Source organism: Poecilia reticulata, linkage group LG12, assembly GCF_000633615.1.
Source record: "Poecilia reticulata strain Guanapo linkage group LG12, Guppy_female_1.0+MT, whole genome shotgun sequence".
NCBI classification, from domain to species: domain Eukaryota; kingdom Metazoa; phylum Chordata; class Actinopteri; order Cyprinodontiformes; family Poeciliidae; genus Poecilia; species Poecilia reticulata.
The window spans coordinates 5,682,346-5,710,277 of NC_024342.1; the positions used below are offsets into that span (position 1 = coordinate 5,682,346).

Here is a 27,932-nt window from a genome sequence, read left to right on the forward strand (position 1 = left end):
AGAAGGAGTCCTACCGGGCCTTTTTGGCCTGTGGGACTCCAGAAGCAGCTGATGGGTACCGGCGGGCGAAACGGCATGCGGCTCGGGTTGTCGCTGAGGCAAAAACTCGGGCGTGGGAGGAGTTTGGAGAGGCCATGGAGACAGACTTCCGTACGGCTTCGAGGCGATTCTGGTCCACCATCCGGCGTCTCAGGAGGGGGAAGCAGTGCAGCACCAACACTGTTTATAGTGGGGATGGTGCGCTGCTGACCTCAACTCGGGACGTTGTGGGCCGGTGGGCGGAATACTTCGAAGACCTCCTCAATCCCACCAACATGCCTTCTGTTGAGGAAGCTGAGCATGGGGACTCTGGGCTGGGCTCTCCAATCTCTGGGGACGAGGTCGCCGAGGTGGTCAAAAAGCTCCTCGGTGGCAGGGCCCCGGGGGTGGATGAGATCCGCCCGGAGTTCCTTAAGGCTCTGGATGTTGCGGGGTTGTGTTGGCTAACGCGACTCTGCAATATCGCATGGACATCGGGGGCAGTTCCCCTGGACTGGCAGACTGGGGTGGTGGTCCCCCTGTTTAAAAAGGGGGACCGGAGGGTGTGCTCCAATTACAGGGGGATCACACTCTTAAGCCTCCCTGGTAAGGTCTATTCAGGGGTCCTGGAGAGGAGGGTCCGTCGGATAGTCGAACCTCAGATTCAGGAAGAGCAGTGTGGTTTTCGTCCTGGTCGTGGAACACTGGACCAGCTCTACACCCTCAGCGGGGTCCTGGAGGGTGCATGGGAGTTCGCCCAACCAGTCTACATGTGTTTTGTGGACTTGGAGAAGGCGTTCGACCGTGTCCCTCGGGGGGCCCTGTGGGGGGTACTCCGGGAGTATGGGGTACCGGGCCCTTTGATACGGGCTGTCAGGTCCCTGTATGACCGGTGTCAGAGTCTGGTCCGCATTGCCGGCAGTAAGTCGGGCTCGTTTCCGGTGAGAGTTGGACTCCGCCAAGGCTGCCCTTTGTCACCGATTCTGTTCATTACTTTTATGGACAGAATTTCTAGGCGCAGCCGAGGTGTTGAGGGGATCCGTTTTGGTGGCCTTAGGATCGCATCTCTGCTTTTTGCGGATGATGTGGTCCTGTTGGCTTCATCGGAACGTGATCTGCAGCTCTCACTGGAGCGGTTCGCAGCCGAGTGTGAAGCGGCCGGGATGAGGCTCAGTGCCTCCAAATCCGAGGCCATGGTCTTGAGCCGGAAAAGGGTAGAGTGCCTTCTCCGGGTCAGGGGGGTCGTCCTGCCTCAAGTGGAGGAGTTTAAGTATCTGGGGATCTTGTTCACGAATGAGGGAAGAAGGGAGCGGGAGATCGACAGGCGGATTGGGGCAGCGTCTACTGTGAAGCGGGCGCTGTACCGGTCCGTCGTGGTGAAGAGAGAGCTGAGCCAAAAAGCGAAGCTCTCGATTTACCGGTCGATCTACGTTCCCACCCTCATCTATGGTCATGAGCTTTGGGTCATGACCGAAAGAACGAGATCACGGGTACAAGCGGCCGAAATGGGTTTCCTCCGCAGGGTGGCTGGGCTCTCCCTTAGAGATAGGGTGAGAAGCTCGGTCATCCGGGAGGGACTCAGAGTAGAGCCGCTGCTCCTCCACGTCGAGAGGAGCCAGTTGAGGTGGCTCGGGCATCTGGTAAGGATGCCTCCTGGACGCCTCCCTGGTGAGGTGTTCCGGGCACGTCCCACCGGGAGGAGGCCTCGGGGAAGACCCAGGACACGCTGGAAGGATTACGTCTCTCGGCTGGCCTGGGAACGCCTTGGGATTCCCCCGGAGGAGCTGGAAGAAGTGGCTGGGGAGAGGGAAGTCTGGGCCTCCCTTCTGAAGCTGCTGCCCCCGCGACCCGACCCCGGATAAGCGGAAGAAAATGGATGGATGGATGGATGGATGGATTCTGTAACATTAGTGATGAAAATGATAACTTCTGTTGCAAAGATAGCTGGAATGTTCAAATTTAAGTGAGGATTTTCAAAACAAATATTCTTCAGTCACCATTAAGAAGCAAGAACTTTATTATGTAAGATATCATAGTTCATATGAGCACTTTAAATATGATTTTTGTAATTTCAAAAACTGCTTTACCACATGTTCTCTTCAACATGTGATCAGTGGAGCACAGCCCTGACTCTACCCACCAGAAATCTCCAAAACATGGTGAATATATAAGGTCATGAGACTAAAAAAACAAATGTCTCTTGTCTGACATGTTAAAGTCCATGTGAATATTTTTTGTTAAGCTTTCAAAAAGCATTGAAGTAGTCAATATTTACTTTTAAGAAAATATGGATCTTTAAATATTGATTATTATTTGCTGTCTTAAAACTTGAACATCATTCTTTGTATTATTATATATTAACAGTGAGATCAGCCATGGTAATCGGATAGCAATGTAGTTATTTGCAGATAGTTGATACTTTTGGTTCTACTGACTCTACAGGACACAATTATGGATTTTACAATCCAATTTTATAAATTGGAAGTTGTGTGATGTCAATGTTCCTCTTCAGTGTATGCAGATTTACGGGAGTAATAATGTATGCTTTAATATATGGATGCATTTTAAAATGGTTGAGCAATGGAAACCAACAGTTTTGTGACAAAACTAAGAAAGCCAACTGCAACTTCTGTAGAGGAGTCGGTTTGGATGATGTGATGCCCTTCACAAGCTTTTCTAAGATTGTTTACATCTGGATTTACAGCAGCTGGCTCTTCTCATGCAGAATTATGATGATGATCATGATAAATAATGACATGAAAGATGCATAAAATGAGACATGACTTTTCTGACTGCAGATTCCTGGAAAACTATAAAACTGTACACAGAAATGTTTTAGTTTAATGCAAACCCCAATAATTCCCTAGGACATAGTTTGAGTTTATGAAAGTGGATAGTTTATGAATCCTAGCATAGCAGACCAGCTATATAGTTTTTTTCTTTGAAAAAGAAAAAGGTTACACAATGGTTTGTGTTTTCTCTCAATGAGATTTTCATTTTTGATAGTGAAATTAAAGACATCATGAGTACAAACGCGTTGGTACCAGAGTCACTTCTGGGTCAAAATAAAATGACACAAAGAGAACAAAGAGGGCTGAAGAAAGGTTCCTGCTGTCTGAAGGTAAACAATGGAGCAAAACCCAAAGAACAGCTCGACTCCCAGATTCCTTCGCTTTTTGGTGGAGATCAAAGAACCCCGGCCTTTCTTTTTTTCCAAGCAACCCAAAAGGACAGTCAGTGACAGCGTGCTGGAGCGATGATCCAACAGCTGCTCGGCCCTGCTGCTGTTAATGGACACTTTTCTGCATTCAAGAATGAAAACATCGATTCGGCTCCCGCCACAAGTTTCTCCCTCGTCGCTTGTTTATTTTCTTCCACCTCTTTTCCTCTCCTGCCTTCCCTTTAGGCTCATTACAGCGGCTCATGACGGAGCGCCGCAAAGCCTTGACAGCAAACCTCGAGGTGGAGTAGGTTCCACTTGCTCATTCAATCATGTCTTTTCATGTGTCTCTATAAAAGAGTCCAAAAAAAAGAGACGTAGAGAGGCTGATGTTCACTTATCATCTTATGCTACTCTGTCTCTTTTCCCTTTGCCTCTCCCCGTTGTGTCTCCCTCCCAGCTCTGGCCCATTGTTTTTTCTTTTGTTTTTTGCCTTGGCTCACTTGATGAAGAGGCCCTGAGAGAGCCGAGCGTTGCCAGCTACAAGTGGCTTGATCCAATCCTCTGTCTTGGTCCGGCCCAGCTCGGTCATGTCTGTCTCTTCGCCGCGTTTAACTCCACAGCAGAGGAGTGGGATTGTGTTTGTCTGAGGGATCCTCTCGAGGCGGCTGTACACATAACGGGTGACACGGCGTGGGCAGCCGGGTTGAAGCGGATGGATGTAGCTTTTGGAGAGGGTCTGTCCGATGTGAACCCAGCTTTAGGAAAATGTTTGTGTGATGTGACACTGTGCTGTGCTGTGTGTGTGTGTGTGTGTGTGTGAGAGAGCATTGGCCGGGGGCCAGACACAGACGAGCCCTCCTAGACAAGCGTAGCATGCTCCCAGCAACATCATCAGTCTGGTCCCAGCTGTGTTTATCATGCTAAATCCCAGCACCGAAGAAGGCACGGCGCTCCACGCATAAAAAAAAATAAAAATAAAAAATCATGATAATTCAACCACTAAACTGCTACAAGTTCTCATCCGAGGCTTTCTCCTCAGCTGGCTTGTTTATGTTTTTCTAAAAGCGGCATGTTTGCCTATTAGGGCGTACTTGTGCATATGCAAGTAGCTTTTACTCAGTGGGCCACTTAATTTATTTCATTTCCATTTCTCTAACTAACAGTTTGTGACACGGAGCCCTCGGGGGCATCTCAATTCTCCCCGACTGGTTTTCACCTCTCTCTTCTCCCCTCTGCGCTGCGAGTTCAAGCAGAGTTGATGATATCTCGCAGAGTTCGAGGATCAGAATACACATGGTTTGACGGGCCATCAACAGGAATAGACATCCACACTTCCTCTACCCACCCTGCATTCACACGCTTACCTCAATCACTATCTCCTTATCTCTAAAATCTACTGGAGCTCGATCTCTTCCCCCCGTCTCGAGACGACCGGCGTGGTATCGTTTTCAGCCTCTCTTTCACTCCTCCATCAACTTCTGTTTCCTACGTCCTCTTTCTCCTATTATTCCCTCTTTCTCTTATCTCTCCATCAGGGTATCAACCTTGCAGCCGGAGCCTAAAGGCACAGATATCCCCTCTGTTCCACCACCCTTCCTCTCTTCTTTTCTCTCCGTCTGCCCTTTGATAATCTCTTGAGTTGTATCACTCATTTCCATCTTTTAGCCCTCTCGCAGCACTATCTCCTGGTGCGAGTCGCAGCGAGAAATACGCTGCCAGGATGTTTTTGTTTTTGTGGATCTTTTCGGAAGGCCTTCCAACAATCCAGAGCTAACTGATTGATTCAGTCTTTAAATACTTATCCCTGGGATAATTCGAAGGAGTGAGTTGTTTTCCTGAAGAGAGGGCTGAATCAGTATAGTGATAAGCCAATAGGATATCTGGCTCAGCCTCTTTCCAAAAGGCTTGGATAATTGCAAAAACCCACAGCTGTAGAAATGTAGCTGTACTGAATTTGAAGATGCCCTGAACAGCCCAGTAACAACCGTTTCTGCCAGAAAATGTACAAATTGACAGCATTTACTTATTTTGTTGTTGATATTTAAAAGCTATTCAATTTTCATGGCAACTAAATCACTTCACAATAAAACTACAGACAATTGCAGCAAGTTTCCCTGAAACCAAAACACATCTAATGTGTAACATGTACACCAGAAATGCCTACTGATACATATTTAACACATACCAAGAAACTTAGTCTTACCTCTATTTAGTAGGCGGAGGTATGTTCAGTTAAAGTTTTTTATAATACAGATTATTACAAAAATAGATTCAAGTAATAATGAGTCAGCACAGGGTGAAAACACTGGAGATAATCATATCGTTTTAGAAAGAATCCACTTTATTCTGCTTCAGCATATGGCTGCTAACGTGAAACAACACAAATTTTACCTGAGTGCTGGAAGGCACATGTCTACCTATGGATTTGCTTAAGAGTGTGCATACGACTGAAGTACAATAAAATATTTGTCATTGGCATTTTATGCTGACTCACTCTTACATAACAATGCTCCGTTAACAAGGGGCTCCTTAAATGATTTTTTTTTCTTTCATTTGAAAAGGAGGAAAGCACTTTTATTCCCAAATATTTCTCACAAAAGGCCAAGATAAACAGACATTGTTAAATATGTAAATGTTTTTCATATAGCAGCAGTGATGCTATGAAGAAATGTTGTCTTGATGACTGCATATTGCTTTGAGTGCTGATTTGATTTTTCTGGTCGTTATAAATGATACCTTGGGGACAAATATGAAGATAGTATCAATTTCGTCTTTTTTTTTTTAAAGCTCAGAGGATTACATTTCTTTTTTTAATACAGTATATTTCAGTCGTCCCTCTGCTCTCTCTCTCTCAGAATCTCTGATCAGAATCAGCTTTTTTGGACAAGCTTGAGCACAGAAACAAGAAATTTGACTTTGGTTCCACTGTGTCTCTGGTGGATCATTTCTGCAATTAGAGCCCTGTAGCACCGGCATGAAGGTAAAAGTCTAAGCAGTTTGTGTTCAGAATGTTATGGTCTGTTTTCTGTTTTCTAAACCTGTGCAGATCTCACTGCAACACATAACAAATGTAGGATATTTAGCAACATAAGATAAATAGTGGTGCAGAATTGCCTTTCTCTGAATGTGACACTGCATCATGGACAGTGATCACCAGCTAAACCAGCCTGAGTCATTCAGCAGCATGACTGTCATCACTCTGAAACACCATATTTATTGCAAAAAAAATACCCAAGTGGCAACGTGTAACGGCACAATGATCACATAATCTCACTCTATGCCATGCAGACATTCATTTTGTGCTCATGAAAATGTACCAGCCATCAACCTCACCTCTAGCTGTTTTTCAGATTCTAAAAAAATATTTATATTTAATAAGTTCCAGTACTTGATACTTAATTTTGAAAACAAAAAATGAAAGTAACATAAGTAACATGATGCTATAAAAATTTGTGCATCAAAAATGATAGCAGCGTCGGTAAGATTACATTCATGGTATAAGAGAGAGACGTGTGTTGCTGCAAAAGCCTCATTAGGATTTGAGTGGGTGGTAAGAGTATTGCTGGTGGTAGCCTGGCAGCCTTTAGTAAAGTTGAGAGGAAATTTTAGAATTAACTATTCAGGAGATAATTAATTAACTACAATGTAAAGCTAACAGGCTGAACAAGTCAAAAAGATGCAGAATTAGGTTTGCCTCAAACAGATATTACTAAAAAGAACATTTTAACAATCATACTTAACTTGAAGGTGGGAATAATGTCAAACTCAACGAACCCAGGTTCTGGTTGAAGACTGGAAACTAGCAGTTCAAGCTAACAACAATATGTCTGCACTTTATGCAAAATAAATAGAGGTAGTGTAGTGCTATATGTGCAAGAGACTCAATTTGTCCAACTATCACCTGTAAATGTACCATTTAAGGTCAGGGCTGTTATATTATTTACCAGGATGAAACTTGGCTCATATGATTAGTAGCACTATATCAGGATAACATAGCAACATTGTTTTGTTTTTGTTTTGTTGTTTTGTGGAAGCAAACCAACACATTTGTCCTAGACTGACCATCTTCCTACGCAAATGCAATTGTGCAAACTCTTTTTCTACGAGTGCCCATCAGATCCGTTTCACAAAAATTAGATTTCCAACTTCAAATTGTGGAAGCTCAAATCTTAATGGCTTTAGGTTGAGCACATCAGGATACAGCAGCTTCTGACTTCCTGCTGCTGCAGCACCTCATTCACCTGATTCCTCCGAGATTCAGATAATAGTCCAAACTAAGCTACTATAGGCTCTAAGGATAGATCAAGGCTGATTCTACTTAAAACTCTTTTTTCCCCTCTCTCTCGCTCTTTCTCTCTCTGTCTCTGTCTATTACTCCACTTGTGGTGATATTTGTTCCAGCTATATTGGCTGAATTATCAGTAGAGACACTGGGGGCGGAGGTGGTCAGAGAGTCTGCTGCAGTACATCGAACTCTCTGGGGTAAATATTTGCACAATAAGAAGCGCATTTCTGTTTTAATAATAATCACTAAAATGTGTTCTCAAGCTGAGTTTGCAGGAAGGGTGCAGTATTTTAAAATGAATTTAAATGAGAGGGTGCTACAAGTTACTTTGTTTGCATGCAAGTATTTTCCAGAGCTCGAAGCGCCGGGCTTTCCACCTCTGTCCATAATTCATGTTACATTTCACATGAAGTCACTGGATACAGTTAACATTAAACAAGAAAGTTTAATTTAGGTTTATGTAGGAACCTGCATTACTGCCAGTCCTGATTTTTCAGAAGTTTTAAACTCCCTGCAAAGGCTCTTGCCGCTAGCAGTAATTTAGTGTATGCATTACAGAGTAACTCGTCCGAGACAGTTGTAAACACACCAAGAAAAACTGGAACAAGAATCATTAGGACAAAAACAGCAGTTTAAACTGAGCTAGACAATGGAAACAAATTACTATTTTACTTTGTCGTTAATAGAATTCATAAAACACAAATTATGTTTTAGCTTTAATGTTGTTTCTTGGCCACAAGTCTCACAGAACTCTACATTAAAACACGGAAGGCTGATTTCTTTTTTGTTTTAAAAACTGCGACTTGAGAACTGCAGCACTTAGCACTTATCAAAGTGCAATACAGTGTTTACAGCAATAAACCTTTTCTTTAAACCTCTTAAGCAAATAGAAATCTGGAAAGTTTGCCTTGCATCGGTAATCAGCCCACAGTTCAAAAAGTCAATGCTTTCTTTGGCTGCACTTACATCTGAAAGACTTTTGATGTGTGGCTCAATTATCTTTGACCATCAACAGACTAAAACTTTTGCCTATTATTCTACTTTTCAAAATAGCCTAAGCTTGATGTGGCAAAATGTAAAAAAAAAAAATCTAGGGGCTGTAATAAAACACCTAAATTGAAAGTATTTATATCATATTAGCATTATGCTGCTTTCTGTGAAAATAAATTTAAAAGAAAAACATGTCACAAAAATCTGTTCATAGAAAACTAAATTTGTTCTCTGATAGACTGATGATGGATGGACTGACAGTGTGTACTCTGTGTCTGGAGACAGGTACTGCATAGACGGGTGTGTTTAAATAAAGGATGAATGGATAAAAAACCTGCTAACATAAGAGACATGGAGGCGTTGCTAACAGCTAATCATGAATTGAGCAATACAAAACATTTTCTTCAGGATTGAATTTGCAACTTGGAAACTAACATTGTTTTTAGTTTAACAGAATATCTCATATTTTGTTGTTTTTCCATTCCCAGCAAAACTAATTAAAGCAGTTTAAGAAGAAGTCTTTATGTTCAGCTAGCATGTTTAGCTAATGTCAAAGTAAAGTTTCAAGAGAACATCTCAGGACTATCGCAGTTTCTGTACCAGTGTGATGCAATATTTTGGTTGATTCTGGTCAAATCTAAAAAAATAAAATAAAATACATGCCGGATAAATTTGCATTTAATCAAACTCGGTCTAAAATGTTAAGTATTGATCAACTCCACTGTGAAAAGAAACGCACCGTGTTCATATTGACGTCCAAACAGGAATGAGCGGCTGCAGAGTAACTACAGACTTTTTCCCACGCATAAGGGAACTAAATTAAATCTGACATTATGTCAGTTCAGGAGACATACTGTTGACTCACATCACACCAAGACCTCACGCTGAAAAATCCGCACAATTAGAGGTTCCAACTGTTCTTCATTTTGTTCCTCCATTTTTCAATTATTGTTTCTATTTAAAATAATAATAATAATGATGAAGAGTTAGCAGTGGGTGAATTTACTAATTCTTTAGCCTGTTTTTATTAAGCAAAAAGTCATATCTGTTTCTGAATTATCGTACAGCAAAACTGGCGGTGCAGTTTTGCACAAATATTTCAGTGATCCAAACTAAACAAATTTCAGCACTAGACAGCAGCAGTATGACAAGAATTGATACATTTACACAGAAACTACAGTAACAGTCATAAATTAGAATATACATTTTGATGAGTCTTGTCAGATGGGTTTAAAAAAACAATTTAAGCAGGTATTAAAAAGACTGAATTGTTTTTCTCTATTGTGATATTCCAGTTTTAAATGTTACCCGAAAGCGGAAAATCATCATAACTAACTGTAATAAAGGCTTAAATACATCAATCTTTGTGTTATTATCCTACATTATGTATTTTCCATAGTGCATTGAGATGCTGAAATTTTCAACAATATTCTAATATGGCTATGTGTAACTGGGTCTATATTAATAGTTGTATATTTCCACAAAATGTGTTCTTTCATGTATTTGTCTGCTTCTACTTGACTGTTGTTGTGTTCCTCTGTGTCTACTATAAGGGGTTTGGTCCTCCAACTCCGCCTTATTTTCTTCTTCTTTTGTTCAGGGTCCTCCAGGACATAGACATGATATGTCTGTGCTCCAGGACTATTATAAATATTAAGTTATTAATTTCCTCTGCCCTTTTGTTATTCGTTCCACTGGGGAGAGGCAAGTTTTATAATCTATTGTAATCCTTTCATTTATATTGTTCAAATGTTTATTTTTCCTTCTGTATTAATGATAAGTGTTTGGATATTTTTATTTGAGTTGCTATTACACCTTTATATCATTTGATGCATGCTAACTATTATTTTCTATAGATCGGGTTGGAGAACTGGAGCACATGCTAGGTGCTAATGCTAATATCTCCCGATTGACAGGTACGTTAGCGCAGGCCCTTTTGTTATTCGTTCCACTGGGGAGAGATCGGGTTGGAGAACTGGAGCACATGCTAGGTGCTAATGCTAATATCTCCCGATTGACAGGTACGTTAGCGGCCCTTTTGTTATTCGTTACACTGGGGCAGTGGCGCAACTACACATTATTCAGGTGGATGTGAAAACATAGATCGGCCTATATTTTTTATTCCATCTGTCTATTTCCATCTTTTTTTGTTTAGTTCACAACATGGAGTTTATTTTATGTCTCCATTTCGCTCTTCTTTTATTAAAAACCTTAATTTATCCAGGTGGGTCGATTCAAAACCAATTGCCAAACAATACGATAAAGACCTATCGTATTGGCTGAGATTTGGACGTTTGTGCTTCCTCCAATGACATATTCATGTCCTAAAACTGCACCTGTGAGTTGTTTTCACTTCACAATTATGAAAACTCCAATCTGTAAAGAAAAAAAACAACAGTTTTTCAACTTTAAAAGACCTAAATGGACAGATAAATTCAGAACAAAAATAAAACACAACGGCAGTGTAGAGACATTTAGATGATTCAAATAAATCTTTGCTATATGATAGAAGAAGTGACGTAAGTTTAGCTCGCCATGTTCGATAATCTGCCTTTAAATGTCACACCATCTGCCTGTGGTAACTGGTTGATGCTCATTATTTTCCCGTCAATAAACTCACACTTCATTCAGACAGCGTTGTTGTCTTTGCAAAACAAACTCCTGGCTCTGCTCTTATTGAGCCGTTTTAAAATGCCACACTGGTCGTCACATTAGTTTAAAAAGATGGGAGTAGTAATGAGAGTTTCTGGGAAAGTTGAATGTTTTCATCACGGCCCACTGACATGCAGCTTAGTTTAGATCTTCACTTTTTAATTACACAGGTAATACCTTTTTGCATTATTTTACAATATCTGATTTATACAAAGGTCATTCACGCATATAATGTGAAATGCGGGCACATGATTTAGTCCAGCGGTGGGGAATAAATAATAATAATAATAAAGAAAATCTAACCATTGGTGTTTGTGTGTGTGTCTGTGTGTGTGTGTGTGTTTAACATCTAGCTAACTTGAGATCTGTTGAGCTTTAGGTGGATTGAGTGGCTTAGCGTAGCAGGGCTGTGAGGTGGTGAAACAGTTAACAGGACTAAAACAGATCCACGTCAACTTAGATCAATGGGGTTTTCCCAACCTGCAGGCGAACAGCTACCCTTTATGCACCAAAACTGGCAACTTTTCTTTTTTTGTAGGCTTAAACTTTCTCATTTGGGTTTTTTTTCAATCCAAAAAAGGTGGAATAGATCATTTTCTCAAAAATCAAAACATTTCTGAAAGCCAGTTAAAACTGCTCCATAAAAAGTTTTAGAAACTATTTGGCTTTAGTGTCGATCTGGTGGAAACACGGGAATCAGAGGTAGGATTACCCGTAGCTCCCTATCTTTTATCCATAAAGATTACACTTGCCTCAATGGACAATGGACTTCCTGTGTGTGCTTTTTGGGCAGTTTACCCCTTTAGAGTTGTGTAACTTTAAACATTTGATACCTGACTTTAAGAGGCACATAACAGAACCATCAGCCACAGGATATTTCATGCCACTTAAGCCTCGGTTCATACCCACCAAAGGTACATTTTGTACTGTGGTTAGAGTTATTTGGGGTTAATTGCAGAGCCTATTCTGTCATATTTCACAAGAATCAAATGGACCAGGAATGCCTCTTTTTCCACTGAGCGGTACGACATGGGTCGATGCAGTTCGGTATGCTATTTTGTGGTCGAGTGTTTTAAGGAGTGTAAGCATTACCAGTTAGCCTCTCGAAGGCCGGCGGGGTTAAACCCAAATAGCTAATGTAGTGTCATACTAGTGGATCAAGAAACGTGACGCGCTAGTATGCCTCGTTGTGGTCGTAATAAATGTAGTTTTTCTCTCCCCAGTAAACGAACTGTTTTGTGTGACGACAGTAGCTCCTCCATCACCGTAGCATACCACCGTCCCATGATCCTACAGTTCAAGGGAACTCAGGAAAGTTATGGTAAGAGTTGGTTGTATGGGAGACATTTTACAACTCAAACAAAAAAATATACCGAAGCGCATTGACCCTCAGCGGAACATGGATGCCATAATATAATATGCAGTACATACATTCGTCCATTGTCTATACTTGCTTATTCTTGTAAGGCTGGATGACACCAGTTCAGTTCAGCTAACATAAAAATTATTTTGTAATGTGGGGGAAAGCTGGAGTACCTGGAGAGAATCTCACACATGCACAGAGAGAACATGCAAACTCCATGCAAAAAGACTCCCTTCTGATATTTAAGATAAAGGGAATTTTTTTGCAAGGCTTCAGCGACAAAAACCATCCCAAATGCAGCTCATTGTCTAGTTTTATTATTCAAGAAAATACTTAACTTTAAGGAAAGATAAGCTGGCACACAGTTGTTTATTTATAGATATGAAATGGACGAAGGAAAGAATAAAGTGCCAATGCAACATAGCCTCTGAACTGTTTCCTCCTCCTTTGACTAACAGAAAGTTATTTAAGTTCGGGACATTTTAAAAGTGAACTGGCTGAGAACTCCGCTTTGCTACGGTACTTTGCTTTATGGGTGATGACACTAATTTGGATATGTTTGCCGTAGGTTATTCAAACTCAACACTTATACTAGCAAGAAGTGGTGCGAGTGGAGTTACATGTACTGCAGCGTGCTGCTTTAAATAGATACGGTTTACATGGTATCAGTTACCACCAGCTTTTTAATAAAGAGCAGAAAAAAACACAATCAAAACCTCAGTTTTAGCAACATTTTTATTGTCTTATTGAGAGCAAAACCAATATGCTGAAGGCAGTCAAGCAGCGATTCAGAAACATTCAAACAATAAAAGTGTCACTTCCTTGTATTGCAAAACAGTAAACAATAGTCAGATTGTTTTTCCTTTGTGGAAGTGTGTGGCTTTGATTCGATTGTCCAGTTATTTTTATTTTTACTATTATTACTTATATTTAGTGTGTATTTGTGTGTTTTCATTTCCCTGTTACCGTGATGTTGATACACAGATATTCTCTGGGAGGAACAAGTCAGGGAAGAATGAGATTAGTGTATTCAAAAACTGACTTTTTTAAAAATAATTTTGTCTGTTATTATTGGTCATTGGCATCAGTCATCACATTTAATGCCAGGCTGTGTAATCATTTAATCAAATTGCAACTTTCTTTGCCAGACATTTGGCTAAGCCATGAAGTTGAGCTGTCAAGAGATAACCATCCGGTGACAAGTTAGATGAGGTGGTGAGTAGCCGAGCTGATGACTATGTAATGAAATCACACAGAGAATCACACAGGAAATTTATGGGGACCGACTTCTCAGTGGAACTGAGGTACTTAAACAACTTAGCGGAGTCAAAGTCAAAGAAAGGATGAGAATCCACCCTGAGATCCTGAAGGCTGTGCAACACTGGCAGGAGTTCGGGGGCACTTGCAAATCTTTTTGAAGATCCCTCATTTTTAAAAATTTCTAATCCATATTTTAAGGTTGGATTAGGAGCAAACTGCATCCCCCTGGAAGACATTATGCTAGTGAGGCCTGGAAGATCTTAGGATTTCTGCAACCTATTTCATACTCATGCTTATCTAATGCATTGAGACCAACGTTTACTTTTTGAAGTAAAAGTTCAAAAAGTAAAATTTAAGGATTGACATTTTGAAAATGATCAGATGCAATGACTGCATGATGTTAATAAATCCAAATAAAAACAGTCTTTTTAAATGAAAAGTTAATGGGGTTATATTCATATTACATTTTTAGCTAGTTTACCAAAGATCTAACCAATGGTACACTATATCATGAAACGAATTACATGGCAATCGTATTCAGTCAGCTAGCTTTCTGCTGAGCGCAACATATTCCAGAGTCTATGCATGAAATACAGGAAGCACAAGTCAGGAGAAGACGGTATCATCAGCCTCTAACTTTGCCGCAGTGATTGCTTTGTCAGAAGTGGTGCGAGTCAAGTTACATGCACTGCAGCGTGCTGCTTTAAATAGATATGTTTTATACAGAACAAGTTGTTGAGAGCATGAGGTTTACTTTGAATTTGTTTTTTTCAACTAAGGTAGATTCTATCCGTCCATCTATTCATTGTCCACCGGACTTGGTGTTTACCTGCTGCAGACATTGGCATAGAAGTGGCGTATACCTTAGACTGGTCACCATTCCAGCACAGCGCAAGGTCAGTTTCCATTTACATTGAAATGATTTGGAGACCAAAAGCTTTTGCAATCTAAAAAAATGTCAAAAGACAACATGTTTCTTAAAATCCGACAGATTTTAAGGAATCAAGAGTCACACCATGTTGACACTTCCAGTTCATTCAAAGCTGAGGCATAGGGATTAAGTCACCGCAGATTATTTTACAGGTGTGAAACATTTTATTAATCTGCAACACATATTATGCGGGCTGAAAAACATTATGTAAACAATCAATGCCGGCTTTGCAGTGGATCTAAAAAAAGTGTAAAATACGTGATATAATGAGATCGTGATGAGTCCCTGAACAAAAGCGTGTGCACACTTATGAAACGATTTATGCGATTAAGCATTTCTCCTGTTTTAGTGGAATTGTGCAGAATATTTCACACTAAACATGGAAGAAGTGTAGAAACGAGTTACCACTGTTTCACATGTTTACGTAGCAGAAACCTGCAGTGTACATCCTTTATGTCCACTATTTACTCTGTATTTCAACATCAGATGGTCATATATATCCTTTTCACAACATGTCTTTTTATTTTTCTCACTGAGTTCTGAAACGGGGAAAAAAACCTACACAACACATAATGGTAAAGCTCCATATGTCTCCCTTGCAGCCTTTGGATATCCATGGTTTTTGTCCTCTGCCTTAAACCCTCTGGTCAAACAGTGTTAAGGCATCTGTTGTTTTGTCTGTCTCCATTTAATTCACAGGTTGCTGCTTTAATAACTACAGCCCCCTGTTCACTCCAGAACCCTGGGGCCATTCCACCAACTGAGCCACACTATAATAGCTTGTACTGATCTATAGCTGCTCCACAGCCTAATACAGACGAAGCTGGATGAGGAACAAGTTGTGTTTCAGTGGACAAAGGGTGTTTATTTTCACACCAGAGGCTCATAATGCTCTGCAAGTTGACACAGGTTGTGGAAAAAAAAAAAAAAAAAACCCACCTCAGAAATACTCAATAATCCTCATTAAGGCCAAAAGCACGCTTCAGTGGCCATGAGATACTTTGGCATCCGGGCTAAAATTCAGATTTAAAGAGATATTTCTGCCAAAATGTAATGAGAAGAAAAATGTAAAAGGGATTGAGGTCAACAAAGAAAGGGTATATTAATGAATTGATTAAGACAACAAAGAAAAACACAAACTCTGCTTTCTCAGCCAGCATGATGTAGACATAAAATGAGTTTTGGGACTCCTTGAAGCTTACTGGGGACATTCTCCTGAGAATATCCAGCTGTACTTTCAGTTTTTTTTCTCTGCTGGCATTTAAAGGTTGCTTAACTAACCTGCTGGCAACTGGAGGCCTGCCCAAAATGAATATTTGGTTGTGTGAGGAATCCTGTGAAACTTTTATTTGCTTTTATAATGTGCATTTTTATTACTACTATGTTCTATGTATATTTTTAGGGAATTTATGTGCCATTTCCAAGCGATTAATTCATTTTACTTAGGTAAAAAATACTTCAACTACTGACAAACATAAACCTAGAATAGAAGCTACACTCATATTCATTTGCTGTGGCGCAGACACTCATTTTTACTTGTTCTTTGTGTTTTTTTTAATGATATACAAAGAAAGTTCTCTGATTTAAAGCCATTTTCTACTTGGAAAAGGAAGAGTGCTGTTTGAGTGTGCAGTAACATCCAAGTGTGGGCTGTCAAGGATTGGCCATCTCTAGTGTTCTTAAAAATCAAGTGATATTGGAATCAATGCGGGAACATTTCATTCTTTACAGAATCCTTTGAGGTATAATGCAGAAAGACTTTTCAGATATTCCTCTGTTACACCTCAAAACCACTTTGTGTTTATTTTGGAGCCCATGTCCGTGTGAAGTGATTTAATGAAGGAGAAAAAAATTAAAAATCACAGGATTTTTTTTCTTTTTACCCAATTAAAATGATATTCTTTAGTCATAATTCAAGTGGACAACAGCAGTGAAGTCCTTTCATACACTACTGTTGGAACAATTTCCTTTTTTTCTTGCAACTGATTTTAGATGACATTGTGAAACATTTGACTCCACTTTCTGTCATCAGCACAATATGTATACATATATCTAGCTAGCTAGCTAGCTAGCTAGTGAAATAGATGGATAACTAGATAGCTACATCGACTATTTACATATTGGTTACACTGGACTGTATTTTGGGGTAAAATATGGAACATAGCAGAAAGATCCTTATGAAAACCAATGTTGTAATGTGACCAAATATGAAACAGTTCAAGTTATTAATTCTGCATTAATGGATACATGTTTCAAAGAAACACGAGAGGTGTCGGGGACTTTCATGGTATGTAAAAGATGTGTGTATGCAAACATGAGAACAGGATTAAGAAGGACATATTTCTTGACCACTTTTTAAGTAAACAATGTAATTTTTATTGAGCATAAAATGGTTTGTCTCCAATGTAAAAGACTAGGTGCAATAAATTGCAAAGAAACTGGTATGGTTAGCTTGATTTTCATCCATCTTTTAACAATTTGACTATATACCCTCATCTAATTGTTGTATTTTGTATACATTTATCGCAACAGCATCGTTTATTTTCAGTTTTTCACACCATATTTCGTGCTGCTACGTTTGGTTTGTTACGGCTCTCGAAAAAGAGCAATAATGTGAGCCTGCATCCTGTTAGCAGGCCAGAACCTGCTCCTTCAGGCCCATCATAAAGAAGCACCAACAGCCAGAAAAAAGGGGCCGAAACACAACACATCAGTGAGCTGTTGAACCGATCACAGTCATGGTCACGGTCAAAATTTGCTGACAGGTATTGTCTCAATAAATCCTGGATTTTTTTTTTTTTGCTCGTGTCTTTCTGGTTCTAGAGCCGAGTTAGGACACATCTCTTAAATGGACTAGTCGAATAGCTGCTCATGTAGTGATGTTAGTCAGTTTTAATATGGAAATGCTAATTTAATTTCACTAACTCAACAACCAGCAACATATATTTTAAAAGAATATCCAAAGATAAAGAGCTGAAAAATGAAATCTTTGAGCTTCATATTCATAAATACAATGGCACATACAGTCTCAAACGATTTCTCAAACTCTTCCACTGCTTTCGCACTGTTTACATAACAGAGACAATGAGCTAATAAAGAACCACTTACATTAAAGCTGAGCAAGATCAAAGAACGCTTTATGTAACAGGATGAGGAGGAAGTTATGTAGGTCAAGACGACCGTCAACAAGTAGCGATAATCATGTTAACAAAATCAAGACAAAATGTAGTATTTCATTAGCTTAATATAAAATAGATCAAACACAACATTACATTCTTGGCGTGGTATATTCACAACCAATATTTGGGGTTGTCTTGAAATAAGAATTAAAGATGTTTCATCATTATCACATTGTGGTGGATAGCATTTCATTGTTATTTTCTTTCCTCTAAATTACATTAGAGTTGTGTTTTTTTATTCATATTGCTGTATCTCACTCTGATTCACTGGGAGTAGACAGACTAGCAGTGTAAAGGATAAGGAGGGACTGACAGACGGAGTTTGATGTCGGGTCTTTTATAATATGAAACAGCCAGACTCTGAGAGACAGGCTCCCTCCCTAGTGTCTGGGGGTAGTTTCTATGTGAGATCTCGAGCTTTGAATCAACTCGCTCCTTCATGCATCTAAAGATAGTCGAGACTTCTGGAGAGGTCCTGGCAAATAATTTCAAAAAATAAAATATTGAAAGAACAGCTGTTTTTTTTTTTTCTCCCCCTTCCTCTTAGCACTCGGTACTTTCTGTTCTAGTCCGCCTCTCCTTTTGAAGAAGCTCTGATCTTATTTACTTGCAATACAGGCTGGTTAGGGTTTCTGCTTTTATTTATTTTTTTTGTCTATTAATAATAAAAAAAACATATAGTATTAGAAAAAACCTATCAGCACCATATATTATTATTATTATTATTATTATTAGTAGTATTTTTGATAATAAAAAATACTGTGTTTATGATTGGTTATTTATTTAGTTATGTGATCACATCTTCCCACCTTAGTGTGAAATCCTCTGCCAAGATGAGTCGACAATTACTGTTTTTCAGCTGTACTATTGAACACTTTCTGAAAATGAAACGTTGTAATTCTGCTGTTAACTTCATCTTTTAGCAGGTTGGCATTTCAAAGGCATTTCTAAACATCCAGACAGTTTCAAACGGGATACAAGCTACTGTGTGAGGAGATAAAATGTTTATATGCACGATGATCTCCTACAGAGATTCAGAGTGCATATAGGGAAGACATAGTGAAAGCGAAGTATGGATGCGACATTGAGTTTCAGTTATTTCTTATCAAAATACACATTTTAATTGAGCTGCTTTAATCAAATCATAAAGGTAGAGCACTCGCCTCCACTGGTAAAATAAGTTACGACGCTACAGACTGCCTCTGCACAGAATGTAGGATTTAAATTCAAACTTTGCAAGAGCCGCCCCTCTTTAGCACTTTTTTACCCTTTCAGCTCATCTCAAAGTGACAGAAAACAGCCTTGAGCACTTGCTGGGAACAGCTCATGAACTTAATTTCTTTGACAGAATCTGATTTTTTTTTTTTTGCCAACACTCGCATGTACTAAGGACTGATAAAAAATACATTAATTTGAAATCTATCCTGCTCAATTCTCCTGCGTGCTGCGGCTAAAGGGATACATCCTGACAAAGTCCAGATCCCAGCAGAGCTTGTTAGGTTATGAGATACACTCCTGCACAGCCGCTTTCCCCTTCCTGCATCTCTCCCAGAGGAAACCGTATGAATGTCGACATGGAGCCAGATGGAAGTGAAGCTATGAAACAACACTAGAGGCAGTAAAACTGTGGAGGTCCATTGTTAAGTCTGGTGGGAGCTATTGCTCGGCACTGTGTTTTAAGTGAACCATTAACACTGTTGCACAAATAATGGCAGCAAAGGAATGGTGCAAAAAAACGGAGGTAATCCTGAGCGGACATCAAAACTGAAAACATAAATAAACGGGTGTCCAAAAGGCCTTGTAACGCCTCATGAAAGTATCCGTACTCCTTCAGCTTTTCCGCTTTTTGTTTTATCAAATCAATGTGCTTTAGTTTGTTGTAGTTCTATAGTTTAAACCTCAAATTGGGCGCAAAGAACAGTTTTCAAAATCGTTAGCAAAAACATGTGAAGTGTTGCATAGGTTCAGCTTCTTTTTCACCTTAAATTCATATATAAATTCAGTGCCGTAGTTGGTTTGAGAACACAAGACCAAGTTTAAAGTCTTATAAATCTTATAAACAATATTTTAAGCTTGTTCAATCAAATATCCTAAAATAGAAACAGCATTTTCTATTTTGAAAATGTCACAATAAAAGATTTTGCGGGACGATAAGTTTTTCCAGAAGTCATTGCAATAAATGATAATGTTGTTGTTTTGATACTGTTTAAGTGATATATTAGTAATGGATATGCGAATACAGTCTCTCAAAGATCAATAAACTTTCATTTCTACGGAACATTTAACATTGGAACCGGAAGACATTTTAAAAATCCCAAACAAATGAACAAAACAACCAAAGACAACGAATAAAATGAATACCAAAGTCTCTGAAAATAAAATGTCCCTTCAAAAAAGGGGCTGGTTGATTCCAATGAGTTAGACTGAAGCATTTTATCATCCAGACTTTGAAATAGTTGGAGAGGATAAAAAAATAAAATAAAAACAATCATGCAAATAGAAATGATCAAGCTTGTTTTAATTTATAACGCAATTAATTGAGCTATTGCTTATTACGACAGGCCTAGAACACAACCTGCCAATACATGGCAACTAACAACTAAATTCACAGGCTGGGCAATGAGAATATTGATCAGAAGAAAACAAGAGGCAACTCTGAAAAAAACAGGAAGTATCAGGTGAGGGAATCTGTAGACGGTAAAACTATCGGTTGTGAACTCCATAAATGTGCTTTTTAAGCAAGAGTGGCAAGAATAAAGCCTTATAGTTGAGAGTAAGCCACAATAAGCCGACTTCACAGTTTGCCACAAGCCATGTAGGGAGCACAGTAAACGGGTGGAAAAAAATGCTCTCTTCAGACTCAAGCTGAACATTTTTAGTAAAGCTACAAATCCAAACAAGAAGGATCTGGTGGCTAGCATAAAAAAAACATGTGGAGGCACAAAACTGGACAGTCTATCTCCATGGTGAAACATGGCGGTGGCAGCATCTTACTGTGAGAACAGAAGGATCAGATTTGAGTTTCACATTTCAGCAGGAAAACAACCTTAATCTCCTAAGACCAAAACTCTTATTTACCCTTTAATATTTGGGCTGATTGGGACCTTTTATTGCAAAAACAAATTGCCTTTTTACAAGATGTAGTTTCTGAGAGAAATCTTGTTTTTCAAAGCATCAACCGGGGCTGCCTACAAACACATGCAAGCCTTTTCAGATTTCCACTTGAATAAACAGAATAAACTCTTGACAACTGTGTACTACTTTCTGTCACAAAAAAATTACAAGAAAATATGTCAGATGTAATATGTGAAAATGTGAGAAAGTTCAAGTCATATAAATACCTTTGAAACTGACTGCATTCAGTATTCTCTTCATGTAAGCATACCAAAAGACCAAACAACAAACTACTGTCAAACTGGATTTTTTTATAAAAAAGGAACTGTACTGTAACTTATCTACCTTATCACATGGTAGATGTGATAAGGTAGATATCACATCCCAATAAGTGCATTGTTGGGAAATGTTTCTTTTTTTTTAGTTTGATGTGTAAACATGAGAGCTTTCTTTCACCCATCCCCCTCCCTGTTTGGGATGATGCAACAAAAACAGTCCAAGGACTCAAAGAGGAACCATTTTCCTTGTGGTTTTAATGGATTCACTTGAAGCTAAGACAACAACAACAGCAGCAGCAGTATTTCAGCAAGTTTCATCACTTACCGGAATCATATGGAGTTCAAAGTCTCATGCTAAAACTAAACAAGTTGGCTCAAACGTCACTTTAGTTTAGATGAATTGTGACACCTGGTGTGTTGGGAAAACTATTTCGTGAACAGATGGATGAATTGTCAGGAGACCACATCGGAAAAGGTTAATAACTGAAAATGCCAGCATCGTATATTTACAAAGGCGTGACTTTACATGAATGCCAGAACGTTACGATGTTATTACCAACGTTTGTTCCGCATGCCAAAATCCGTGTTCTCAGATTGGTTTTAGAGGAAAACAACACAAAAAAGGTGATACGATAAACTTCCACACCATTTCCTCCTAACCTTAGACAAAGCCCTGGGCTCATTCTTGGTCTTCTCCATACATTATTCATCAGTTCGGGTGCAAGGTAGAAACAGAAGAAAGAGGTAGAAATCAACACTCAAAGAGTCCTAATCTAAAATCCAAATAAAAAATCTGCTGAAAATTACAAAGCCCTTCTGGCTTCTTCTTCTTTTTTTTACTCCTTTTTGCAGGATTACAACCTGGAATTTGCATTCATTCAGTTAGCAGATGCTTTTATCTAAAGCGACTTGCAAGGAACTACATTCAAGCCTCAGCACTCCAAGTGCCTCTGGCATACACATTATTTGCTATTTAAAAAAAAGACAGTACAAGTGGAACAGGTACAGAAGTGCAAATGGAGAACAGGTTAGGTGGGCTTGAAAGTGCAGGCAATTGCTGAGATGGCCATAGAGGACAATATTTATCAAAGTAATTCAGCGGTTGGGAATGAGCATGAAAGTGGATTATACTGTATATGACCGAGAGGGGTGCAGACCCCACTGCTAGTCTATGGGTTGTTTACTTCAGTGTGAGTCTGCTGGGTGACTCATGTCCCTTATTGGTGGATTTAACATCAGACATGTAGGCATATTGTGAAGCACTTGCAGAAGTTTCACAGTGAATGCTGTGAGAACTGCTGGAAGAGAATGTGAACAGTAGAGACCGACCTGCAGCAGACAGTGGTGCTTCCAAATGCACAGTAAATTAATTTAACCCTGCAAGCTCTTGGCTACTTTTTGCTCTTACATTCCCCACAAATGAAATGCCAAATAAAGGACAGCGTCAGGCTTTTTTCATTTTGTATAGTGGACACTATGCATCAACCAGCCAATTCCTACATGGCAGTCTTGCTTGTCCTTGACACATGCATCATGTGTTCATTAAGGTTAAAGTACCTGTCACGACATCAGTGTGCTCTTGGGATATGTGCTGGCTCTGGTGGACCCATTCACCGTTGCACTTGAAGAAGATTTGGAGAGCGGGCCGGGCCTGACACCTGAGCTTGATGGGGTTGCTCTTGATGATGTAGGCATCGACAGGCTCCTCCAAGAAGCGCGGCAGGGTCCCCGACTGGCCATGTTGCAGGGCTTCACTTCTGGGACCTGGAGTGGGGAAAATATGAAAAGAAGAGACGAGTGAAACAGAGTCCATAAACAAAATGCATCGGATGTTATGCTTGTTTATTTCTGGCAGTAAAACAACTGGTTTCAGACATGTTTTTTTAAAACAATGAAGTTTTCTAAAACCATGAAGTTATCTTTTGATGAAGCAGTATTACAGTCCAGAACTAGTTTGAGCAGTTTTGCAAATTTACCATTTTTATTTCTCGCTGTAATTGTGTAGTTCTGTCCCTCAAAAGGCCTCCACAGTCACAAGATCTCAGTCCAATAGAGCGCATTCACAGCGTGGGCAGAACAAGAGATTTGCACCAAGGATGTGCAGCCATCAACAGCTACAAGACAACTACTCTTCCCACTGAACCACAGTTGCCCCAAAGGTGACCTGCTTTCTCTATTGGTTTGAAGTCAGGACTTTGTGCATCCCAGTCAACTTCCTCCACACAAAACTCACACATCTATGTCCCTAAACGAAGCACACAATTTTGGATATTTCTCCAAATGACTCCGAAAGTTTTTTCTTGTTTGTTTTTTTTTTTTTTTTAAGATTTTTTTGGCTCTAGTGGCCTTTATTTAATAGTTAATTGACAGGAAAGTGGGTAATGAGAAGGGGGAAGACATGCAGCAAAGGTCGCTAAGGCCAGGAATCAAACCTGCGATAGCTGCGTGCGTCAAGGACTAAGGCCTCCATATGTGGGTTGTGCTTAACCCCTGCGCCACCACAGCACACCCCAACTCCGAAAGTTTTGACAAAACAAAGTCCGGCGCCTTGTTTTATCCACTGATGCACAGACATTTCAAAACTGAAAATTGTAATTTGGAGATTGTTCTAAACCTCTTTGCTACAGCATTAAGTGCTCCTTTCACTAAAAGTAAGGATTCAAGTCTTTCCCTTGACAAATGGTGCCAAGCCAACATCTCCATCAAAATTCACACTATTAGTAACTTCCAAACAAAGACTTGTTCATCGTATTGTCAGACAGAGGGCACATTCACTCCAGCCTTGTTCAGTCCACTTTAATCAGATTCTAGTTTGTTTGCCTAGAAAGTCTGGTACGTTTGGGGAGGTGTAAATGTGCCATCGCACGCTGATGCAGACCAAAAAAAAAAGGAATTCTGATTTGCCTAAAAATCCAGGTCCCAGTTTGGTTGAAGTGAACTCTGGTATGGTTCAAATACATATGTGAAGGCCAAGCAGACTGTAGACCTCTTCAAAAGCGGGAAGCAGACTATAGCGCAAGGCATTCTGGTTGAATAATAACCAAAACAAACTTGTGAGTTTATTGTTAGCTGGAGAAATTGCTCATGGTCTTTTACGAACAACAAAAGAGAAATCCTACAACCACTAAAATCTTACTCTGCCCTATTTTTGTTTACATTTCACAAAGAAAGAAGTTGCACTCATGTCTACATCAGATATTTTCTTGTCTCTTACTTCAGTGGTTCTTGGTGAAGCCCCACCACATGTGAGGGAGGAACAGGTTTTTCAAGGATTTGGATCATTTGACACAAAGCAGTGTGAAAGAGAACAGCAGCAACACCAGTTGAAAACGTAACAAATGTTGCAATTTTTGTCCCCAATCGAACTGTCTCTACTGGACTATCAGGTGTAAAAAAAACCCAGAGAGGCATGATTGATAGAGTCCAGTGGTGCCAGGCTTCACTTAATTGCATCTGAGGTTTGACATTGCACTTGGTGATGTAAGGTATGATGCACCTCCTTGGCAATTTTTCTTTTTCTTTTTTTTTATCAAACTCTTTACCTATTGCTCTCGCTGTAATCTGAAAGGACTGAAGCTATTGACTGCACACAGTTGGTGATTCAGCATTCGCTTTTCCCAGTATGTAATGACGGCACACAGAGAAGTCAAAGGAGTTTGTAGTTGCAAGAACATTTCACAAAGGAGTTTATTCCTCAGGTGCCATCTTATCACATGACCTTGCCTTAAGTTACAGAACTTCTTACAGCCATCTTTCTGTTCAAGAGTTTGTAGAAGCATTTTACATGACACGGCGCCTCTGGCCATGAAAGTGATTGCAACAAATAAATTCAATGATTTGGATGGGTGTCTCAATACATATGGTGTGCTACTTGCATATGAAGCATAAATGTATTACACTTGAAATGTAGCATCCTCCCGAATACTGCATCAAAGTGGTCCTTTGAAACTGCAATAGTGGGCATATCATTAAGATGACGACTGTGATTTTATACATCGTGCAGCTCTATGTTTGCAGTGATGAACACATTCCCATTTAAAGCGAAGGTCGATCTACATCCATAAACAACGCTTTGATCTCAGACGTCGGTCCTCACTAAAAACCGTTACTTCAGTGGAGGAACTCGCAGACAAGGTGCTGGCTGCACATTAACAGTCATTACTCCCTCCTTCCTCTGCCTGTTTGAGGGCTGTTTCAGTCGGCGCACGTTTTTGCTGCTTCTGAGTCCCACAACTGTAATTATACTCTGACTAATCCGCTAGTTTGGTGGAACATCTTTCATGCAAGTGTGAAGAGTTTATTGAGGCAAACCATCCCATATGCTCTCACCTCCCCACTGCACACTCCATGTTTCCCCACAGTGGTGGTTGTACCTCTGAAAAGCCCATCAGGATTAGGGAACCCACTCTCTCATTTTCTTCTGCCTCCCAGCCCCCCTCTCCAGCTAATCCCATCCTCCTACCTTTCCTGGCTGGATGTCTCCTGATGGAGGGAAATAGATAAAAGACTCTCTGCGATTCCCCGACTGTGAAAATCACAGAACTTGCTCGCTGTTCGTCTACCCCTCTGTGGGACGCGTTCGCATTCTCTGCCGCGTTCGTGGAACGGGAGCTGAACAAAGAGACATGCTTTTAATTTCAAAATGTCTAGCCCCAGGCAAGCTTTTCTTGTATGGAGTGCTCCTCTTTGTTTTGCACGGGCAGAACTGACACGGTGTGTTTGTGTTTGGATGGATGCAAAACACAGACGTGACTTTGCATCGAGGCGACGATAGATGAGAACAGGAACACCCATACACAAAGGCCGTCAATCCTAGTTAAAGCCGTTCGCAATTATGACAAATGATAAATGATGGGTCCCATGTTATTCTGGCCTACCAACAGGAAAGTTAAACACCGGTGACTATTACAACCAATATCGATATCAACATTAGAGATGATTTCAGATTTTGTTGCCGTTAGCAGTCGGTTCACTGCTCTGATTTTTCTCTTCCATTTAGCCGCTGGGATGTTTCGCGGCAGACAGATTAAGAGAGACACATGAAAGGAAACTGGTGCCATTTAACCCCGGGCTGGTGTCGGCATGTGCAGCTTACAAGCACTTAACTGTCCCTGGAAACTGCATAACATTGTCTCCGGTCATGAAATTGATTAATATAAATCACAAACAGCAGCGCGACGCTGCGGCGGCAATATTTATGTTGCGGCGTACTATTTTAAACCATACTGTGATAAGGCTCCGTGGAGCAGTTTTGTGAAGAAGTGTGATGCCGCTTGACATTCTCACAACATTCTCTCATTTACATCCTGGGGTTGGTGCAGGGCGGTTATTGGTTCATCTCACCACAATATGTTTCCCCACCGCCGTTCAGGAGACCGCTGAGGCCTGTGCTTCACAGTTTTCAGAATGATCTACAACCAATGCTTCCGTCTGGCAATAACACATAAGGGGCACAGATACATTTAGCCAACTCAGAGAGAAAACAACATATCACTGCCAAAGGGCTGAGTGATGGCTCTATTTTCTTTCCCTTTCTCTGCCTCTGTGTCTGCCTTGCACATAAAGGCTTCTACAGGAAATACACGCCAGTCGTGAAGCAACTTGTCAGGGAGCGGGCGTGTTTCTGCCAGATGGAGCAAACACTCGATCTCTTTAACATGCTAAATTAAAGTCAGGGAAACTCAGTGACGTAAATGTATTTCATTAAAGGGGGATACAGGTACGTGGTGCCATTTTATACCACTTTATTTTATCAAATAACTATGTTGCCTTGAGTCATTATGAAAAGGCTATCTGTCAAAACAACTTCAAAGAAATTTGACTTCAAATCATAGCAGTATCCGATGCCTCGAAATTGGCCACTGTCTCTAACCTTTCAGACTCTCTGCCTTCAGCAACAACGCCTCTCCATGCCGTCCTCTGGTGCAGTTTACAAGCGTTATAGTTCTCAGCAGACCTGCAGCTTGACCAGATGTTTGGTAATTACTGCTGCTAGTCTGGAGGAGCTACTTTGGGTAAATAGGCACCGCTTTGTATGACCGTGCTTTAAAGACATTATGACATAATATGAAGCTTAAAAAAAGCAGATTTTGCATATTAATGGAAATACCTTTACATGTAATTTTACCAGTGGTGGGAAGTAACGAAGTACAAGTACTTCGTTACTGTACTTAAGTACAATTTTCGTGTATCTGTACTTTACTTAAGTAGATTTAATAATGKATACTTTCTACTTTTACTCCACTACATTTTACAGTAAGTATCTGTACTTTCTACTTCACTACATTTCTACAAAAGTATCTCGTTACTCGTTACATCCAAGTCTCGTTGCTCTTTTTTTCCATTAAAATGTGAAGTTCAGGGTCTTAAGGTGGCGCCGTAAAATCCVAGCAATAACGTGACTTAGTGTCTGTTGTCACCCATCGGCTCCACCTTTACTCGCACGCGAAGCTCCAAGACATGCGCAGTGGTTTCCTCTGAGCGTCAGTAATATAATAGTACGGAAGCGCTACATAAATCACAAGATATGGCGACATGTAAAATCAGCAGCGCTTCGCTTTCACAGACGGTGGAACTTTGTCCAATTTTTAGCGTCACTTGGAAGGAAAGCTTAAAGAAAGGTAAGATCTGTGGACGTGATGTTAGCAAAGCTAGCTGTACAGAGACACATGTTGCATCTGCGATGACTGACATGTCGCA

General features: G+C 40.2%; 1 protein-coding gene across 1 annotated transcript in view; it reads right to left on the bottom strand.

The window, feature by feature from the left end:
* LOC103473501 (netrin receptor UNC5D-like) overlaps positions 1-27,932 on the bottom strand; it is a 231,486-nt gene that overhangs the window by 83,859 nt on the left and 119,695 nt on the right. Inside the window, exon 2 of the mRNA XM_017307716.1 lies at positions 22,791-22,997. Coding sequence (XP_017163205.1) covers positions 22,791-22,997 — 207 coding nt within the window. The remainder of the gene's footprint in view (positions 1-22,790; positions 22,998-27,932) is intronic.